General features: G+C 39.8%; 1 protein-coding gene across 1 annotated transcript in view; it reads right to left on the bottom strand.

Moving 5' to 3' along the window:
• The window catches only part of LOC107081866 (glutamate receptor 4), a 119,732-nt gene that overhangs the window by 98,450 nt on the left and 13,478 nt on the right, over window positions 1-7,804 (bottom strand). Inside the window, exon 2 of the mRNA XM_015370205.1 lies at window positions 2,493-2,677. Coding sequence (XP_015225691.1) covers window positions 2,493-2,654 — 162 coding nt within the window. The 5' untranslated portion in view covers window positions 2,655-2,677. The remainder of the gene's footprint in view (window positions 1-2,492; window positions 2,678-7,804) is intronic.

Below are 7,804 nucleotides of genomic sequence, written 5' to 3'. Positions count from 1 at the left end.
AACGTGTTGCACACTGTTGCACTTTAATCCATAGCTTTCTTTCCGCCGTCATCGTAGGTCACTCTAAATGCAAAGTGGTCCCATACAGCAGACCTATAAAGTGCTGCTGGCGCGTCTTCCAACTCCTGTTCTTTCCCACTCACCATACCCACACAATTCTCCACAACAACAGATTTTTTTCTGCTACACCTGGCTACGCTGCTTCGCTTCTTCTTCTTCTTGTTTACTACTGGTGGTTGGTTTGGTCGCAGTACCGCCACATCTGCTCTGGAGTGTACACGCTTCCATGAGAAAAGCAGCGCGTGAACCGAACGCAACACACGTGAATCGAACCGAGACAGTCGAACGGACGGTTTTTATAAACCGTTCCATCCCTACTGTCACTCTCCCTCAGATTGGGGCTCCATGCAAGATCTCACCTCGTGGGGTCTCAGTGATCCTAAAGGTGAGAAACCAGCCTAGAAATACACAAGAGGAGCTGGTCAATGACCTGGAAAGACCTGGGATCACCGTTTCTAAGATTACCGTTGGTGATACACTAAGACATCATTTGAAATCATGCATGGCACAGAAGGTTCCAATGCTTAAACAGATGAGTCATGGGAGAAAGTCATGAGTGTCAGATGAGACCAAAATAGAACTTTTTGGTCATAATTCCACTGAATGTGTTTGGAGGAGGAAGAAAGATGAGTACCATCCCAAGAACATTATCCCCTGCTGTGAAGCATGGGGGTGGCAGCATCATGCTTTGGGGATGTTTTTCTGCATATCAGAAAGAGCAACTGCACCGTATTAAAGAGAGGATGACTGGGGCCATTTATTGCCAGATTTTGGGGAAAAATCTCCTTCCCTCAGTTAGAGTATTAAAGACGGGCCGAGGCTGGGTCTTCCAACATGACAATGACCCGAAGCACATAGCCAGGATACCCAAGGAGTGGCTCTGTTAGAAGCATATCAAAGTTGTCATGTGGCCTAGCCAGTATCTAGACCTAAACCCAATAGAGAATCTTTGGAGGGAGCTCAAACTCTGTGTTTCTCAGCAACAGCCCAGTAACCTGACGGATCTAGAGAAGATCTGTGTGGAGGAGTGGGCCAAAATCCCTCCTGCAGTGTATGCCAACCTGGTGAATAATTACAGGTTTGACCTCTGTAATTGCAAAAAATGCTACCGTACCAAATATTAACATTGATTTTCTGAGTTAATACTTTTTCTAAGACTTATTTGCAGCTGTATCATACAAATAAATAGTAAAAAAAATATATATATCATATATTATGATTTCTAGATAATGTCTCTCATTGTGGACATGCACCTACAATGATAATTTCAGAACCATCCATGATTTCTAAGTGGGAGAACTTAGAAATCATAAGATAGCAGGATGTTCAAATACTTATTTTTCTCACTGTATCTTATATCACTTGAGTTGCACTTTTATTTCACAAAATGTTTTATTAAAATATAAAACATTTTGTATTGCACATCCCTGGGTGGGGGGACGTATTTTATTATGGATAGATGGTAATGTAAAACCAAATCAGTAGATAAACAATCTGTCTAAGAAAAAGGAAAAAGTCAACTGAGTAGAGAGTAAAAGAGGCTCCATTCACCCCAGAGGAAGGTGGTGGGCTAAAGGAATGAGCAGAAGGATGTGAAGGAGGAGAAGGGAGGTGCACGTTCTGAGTGTAGTGGTGCCAGCTAACACCACTTGAGATCAAAACAGACGTTTTTGAGGTTCAAACTCTCCTAATTAACAGATATAGCATGCTCAAAGCATCAAACGACTGAGGTAAACAGCTCTTTGAAGAGATTCAAATATTGCCGTCTGTTATAATGTTGCACAAAATCCTTCCAGTCTTAAAGTTGACTTTGGAGTCAATGTTCAAAGAGATGGTATATTTTAATAAAGCAGAATATGAAATGCAGACCTCTGGGGAGAGTGGGAATCACCTCCAAAGGTGGTCATAGTTCAGAAAAGTGCAGCCCAAAAGCAGCAATATAGTGAAGGACCCTCAAGCTCCAAGGGTTGACATGAACCTCCCCAACCACCAAGGGGAACAGGAAAGGTGAGAGAAGAGCTTATATATGTAAATACCCCTTTGATCCAGAATAGAGTTTATAAATCACCTTCTCAAATGTTAAGCTCTAAATAATGAAGCTCGAAGCATTAGAGATGTGGTTGCTGCATATGTTCCTAGCAGAGCATTTTGTTCCCAGACTGCAGGTTTACTGCTGGTTTCCAGAGGTTCTAAAAGTAGAATGGGAGGCCTATGTTTTAGTTTGTAAGGCAGACCCTTGTTTATAAGGCTCTTAGTTACGTTATTTCTGTAGTAATGTGCAGTTTAAGGCCTGCAGAACAAATTTAAACACTGAAAAATAACATTTCTCCCTCTAAAGTGAGACCTGGACTGAAAATATAGAGTAAACTCTTCAGCATGTTGGTCCCACAGAGCAAGCTAAAAAGTAAATGCTAACATGGTGGCTGCATCACCTGTTCCAACATGTTCTGCAGTCTCTCTGCCTCCAGGTCAATGACAAACTTCTTCTCCTGTCGCCGGCCCAGATCCTCCAGCAGCCGGCGATAGTTGGCATCGTTGAAGCTTTCCACGCAGATGGCGCTGACCTGCCAGTTGTTCTGTCCAGCTTTCTCCATGATGGCCTGCAGGATGGCGTACCCTGAAAGAATCAGACAGAGAATATGAAGATTGGGGTCTGCAATGTTATACCTTAAAGCTGTCTCATTCTATAGCATCGATATTAAACATATTAGATAGAGAGAGTCTTAGTCTTAGCTTTATTTATTGAACCAAACAGGCAAATGGGCTCTGAGCTCTGCTCGTTTGAAAGACTTACACTAAAGAGCTGCTACTGGCGCAGCAGAAGCTCTCGAGGAATCCAAGCATCGAATGGGGAAAGTTTTTGAGCAGTAAATTGGTGTTTTAGAAGATAGATTAGGTGTAGATTAGATTTAACCGTAAAACTGTTTCTTGAACTGATGTGTATCTAAACTCACTGCAACTGGCTACAGAACTACAGGCTACAGAAGCATGTTGGTCGGTTCTATACACAGAAGCATCACGTCATGTTTCCTGGGTGATTTTACAATACCTATGAAAAATTATATAAAATAAAACAATTAATATATATATTTATATAATAATTTGCATTTATATTATAATTATAATAATTTAATAATTTAATTAATTTAAGTGATTTCCCTCTGGGATTATTAAAGTATTTCTTATTCTGAATTAATTAAAATTAATTGAACATTATTGATCTCACAATAGAGAAATTAAGTCTCTGCATTTCACCCATCCCGTTTGTGGAGCAAAGGGCTGCCATCGTGCGGCGCTCGGGGAGCAATCGGGGGTTAAGGGTCTTTGCTCAGAGAGCCAGAGTGGCAGTCTGTGGGATTGTATTTTAAACTCACAGCCTCAGGAGGTCCAAGCCCTATGCCTTGACTATTAGGCCACCAATCTCTCTTTTTGAAGGGTCAGCAACTAATGATTATTTTTTAAATTGTTTAATCTGTTGATTATATTTCCGAAATCAATTAATAATCATATAGCCAAAGGTTCCATAAAGAAAACTTTTTGCAAAATTAAACCAGGTGAAACTAAAACTTTTTCACTTCAGGAGTTCTGGATAGAGCATATAGACAGGCAAAAATGTTTTTTATGTAAAATGCAAAATGTTTAAAATTTTTCCCCCCACAATTTTGGTATAAGTGCTGCTCAAGGTGGGTTGCTCTGCCTGCTAAAATAATATTTTAAGGTCTCTACAGCCCAGTTAACAATTAATCGATTACTTAATTAGTATACGATTATTTAAATAATAGATTAATCATGATTAATCCAATCACTTGTTTCAGCCCTAACTGCAGAGCCACCAGCAACTCTGTATTAAACACAAGGAGGCCGCAAAACTAACGGCTCACTGAAGCAAGATTGCAAGACTTGTGCAGTAAATTGTTATAACAATAACCACAACATGTAGATTACCCCTTCAAGCATTCAAATCAAACCACCTCCTATGTCTTATAGGCCTCATAACGCTCTGAATGCATTTTCAGCCGCATATGCAAAATGTTTCAGAGCAATTATTCTTCCAGTTGGTGCTTTTCATGCTGCCTAAATGCAAACAGGATATTGCATGAAACAAAAAGCAATAATCTTGTCAGCTTGGATTTACATTGTTTTCATAAACTCATTTTATTTTAGTATTTTTCTACACACTTATGCAAACCTATTAAAAAAAAACAACAAGCTTTATAAAACACCTTTAGCACACGTTTAAATACCTGTATTTCGTTTAAAATATTACTCCATATGCAGACAGCATCTATTATTTATTTTATTTTATTGTTTCTGCTCTCTCGATGCAATTGTGTCATTGTTAGAACTTAGCTTCTCCATATGTTTACTGATTAAACCAAAGCAAACAGCTTGGAGTAGAGAACACATAAAGAGATTAAACATCCTGCCCAATGTTTATAATTGCTGAATTGAATGAGAAAATGTTTTTTTTGTTGGCAAAAGAATTGTCAACTGATGAGCTGCTTCCCATGCTGAAAAAAATATATTCTTATCTTTTTCCAGCCAGATCCTGGATTCTGGTTCATTTAAGGGGGAGAAGTCTCCCTAAGTCGGAGGTAAAGCCAACTTTGAGGGCCTCTCGGCTGTCAGGTTTGTGTTCGAGGAAGATGAGTGTCAGAGAGGAAGGGACAGGGAGCTGTGAGGACGGCTGTTCTCCAGCAGGAACAGATGTCCCCCTTAAACGGCCCCTCCTGGTGGCCATCACAATCTGGCAACCCGTCTCCCTTTGCTCCCAATTAGTGGTTTAACCTGTGCTCTGGCAACCTGTCTCCCTCTACACCTCCTCTATCCCCTCCTCAGCCCTTCGCTCACCATTAGAGGGTTGTTGGTGCCAAGAGGGACAAACAAACACTAAGCGCAAACACACACTCAAACTCAAGTATAAAGCATGTGAGAATATCCCCAGTCGTCCCTACGGACAGAAAACAGTTCATGGCATTTTGGCTTTTTTACAGCCAAACCCCCAAATGGGACCAAACTGTTTCTAGTTGAAAGGAAAGATAAATGAGCTTGTGTGCCAGAAACAGGAAAAACACATTTTGGGACATTTTTTTTTAGCATAATATTTCCGCATGTACTTACAGCTGTAAGATTTTATAAAATACAAAAAGCGTAAAAAATAAAATAGAAATAAATTAATTTGTTTATACAAAAATAACCTGTTCTTCATTGGTGCAGCAGAAAAACATACAGAAAAAAAGGGCACTGCATTTTCTATGGGGCTCTTCTGACATTTAAGCTCATGTAATTCAAAGTATTAAAGGGGTCATAGAATGCAAAACTGAGTTTACGTTGTTATAAATGAATAACGATAGTACAGTGGTCGAAATGGACGTACAGAGAAGTTCAAACCCAATCGACACCTTCTCTCTCTGCAAATCTCACAATTCCAAAGTTCCACCATTAAAAGGGGCGAATCCAAACGAAGCACCGAGTTGATGTAAACTCAGCGATGATGCCTTATTTGATTCTTGGACTTATTTGAACCAGCCCAGTGATTCACTGGTCCAAGAATATGAATAGAGGTCTTGGAGATGCAAGTCATCACCTTTTTTTTAGCTGTTTAGCCTGCAGTTTACTTATACAAGAATTACAAAGCAGGCAGTTTATCGAAAATGAGCCAGAACCACAAGCGTAAATGCAGTGTTCCAGGCTGCATGGAGAAAGGGTAACATTTTCACAGTTTTTTATTTTTTTTTGATTTTATATACTCTAATAATCCCAGAGGGAAATTACTCAGGATTTAAAGCTCTATGCCCCAACCACTAGACCGCCACTCCCCACCTTTCCCAAGGATCCGAAGACTCGACAGTCATGGATTATTTCTGTCTATCAGAAGATCCCTGCAAAGTTTGACGCTCAGCTGTTCATTTGCTCTAAGCATTTTACCAAAGACAGCTTTCAATTTGCTAAACTTCTTTTAGTGAAATGAGGGGCTGTTCCTACCGTAAGACCATCACAACTGCAAGCTGTAAGAATTTATTTTGTCGCTAAGCTGTTCAAAGCAATGCTAGCATATCTAGGGTGAACAGATTAGGGTTTCTGAAAAGGAGGACAGAAACCCAAATCTGAGCAGCAGCTGAGCGGGGAGTAGGGTTAGCTGCACTGTAGTCGACTCTAAATCCTGGACGATTTTGAAACTCACCCCGGACATTTTTTTAGGTATGAAAAGTAGGACATGTCCAGGAAAAAGAGGATGTCTGGTCACCCTACCATATCAGCAATTTCAATGTTTCAGTGAGTGAGTGCTTGTTGCTATGATACGTCTTTGCTCAGCAGCTTCGCTCGTTGTAAACCAACCAATCAGCTCACAGCTCATCTAAATATTCATGAGCATACCATAAAAGGAAGAAAACCTGTAGTTTCATTCTAGGGCTTTTAACCAGGCTTCCATTAGTGCTCACAGAACAGCAAATATGCCATTTTCAGCCCAACTAATGTTACACACCCTATTCAGAGACTTCAAGAACCAGCACCAAATACCCTGTAGAATCATTATATGACCATTTTAAATTCCATTTTTCCAAGTAATTAGCCTAGTCTGATTTATTTCCTTATTGTCAGGTGGCACAATCAATTCTATTTATGAGCTTTTAGCTTTATAATTCCTCCATTTTCTATGTTTGGTCCTAGTTTTGAGGTAAATTTTATAGTAAACAGATAGATGTCCTCTGAAGTAAAAGGAATGGGAAAGAAAAATCAATAAATTTCTGGAGGATGGCTGCTCACCTACTGCTGACCCACTTGCTTTGCAAAACACTAATAGGCGTGAGCTGCTGGGGCCAAACATCTCAGGAAATACTTTTGGTGTTTTCAGGAATAAAATGTCTAATCCACAAAATCAACCACTAAATTTTGGCTTCAGTTTCATCACATTATGGTTACTGCCCCTCATTATCTACAGGCTATGTATTGATCTTAATATTATTATTTGGCCCGATAATGATAAATATGAAAGAGCAGCAGCTGGGTGTTAAACTGAAATCATTACACTGTCCATGACAGCAGCATGTAGAAGTGTGTGGATTTATTTCCATGGATCTAGTAACTGACCTGTCATTTGTGGTAAAATGTAAAAGTTTTGTCCCTTTTTAGGTCAAAAAGACTCTTTTTGCAAAACTTTTCTAAATAAGTGATGCTGTTTAATTCAATTTAATTCAGTTTATTTATATGGCGCCAATTCACAACACATGTCACAGGAAAGCCAGTTAATTGCATCGACTCACTGACTCAAAGATAATCTCTCACACTAAGCATGCTTGTAGCGACAGTGGAGAGGAAAAACTCCCTTTTACCAGAAAGAAATCTCCAGCAGAACAAGGCCCAGTTTGAGTGGCCATCTGCCGAGGCCGACTAGGGCTCAAGTTCAAGTTTATCATAGCTTAAATTAGCACCCTATCACTTTTAGCTACTAGGGGAGCTAGACCTGTGAGCTCCGGGTTTAATGGTAGTGCTGAAAACTTTAAACAAAATGAAACAGTCTCCTTCTTTCTTTCTGAATAGCAGACAACTTTGGACCACCTGAAGACGGTTATATCGGTTTTTCTGGCTAACATGATTGTTTAGCTTAGTTAGCTCAGTGCTTTAGGTCACATGACTTAAAGGAATAGTACACCCAAAACATGATTAGCCTTCATTTTCTACTCACCCCCATGCTGAACAACACTCTGGAGTACTTTTTTGATACCTCAAATGCACCTGGAGA

This window comes from Cyprinodon variegatus, unplaced genomic scaffold, assembly GCF_000732505.1.
Source record: "Cyprinodon variegatus isolate N-32 unplaced genomic scaffold, C_variegatus-1.0 Scaffold43, whole genome shotgun sequence".
Lineage (NCBI taxonomy): Eukaryota > Metazoa > Chordata > Actinopteri > Cyprinodontiformes > Cyprinodontidae > Cyprinodon > Cyprinodon variegatus.
The sequence above is the reverse complement of the archived record's forward strand: the minus strand, read 5'-3'. Positions and strand labels throughout refer to the sequence as shown.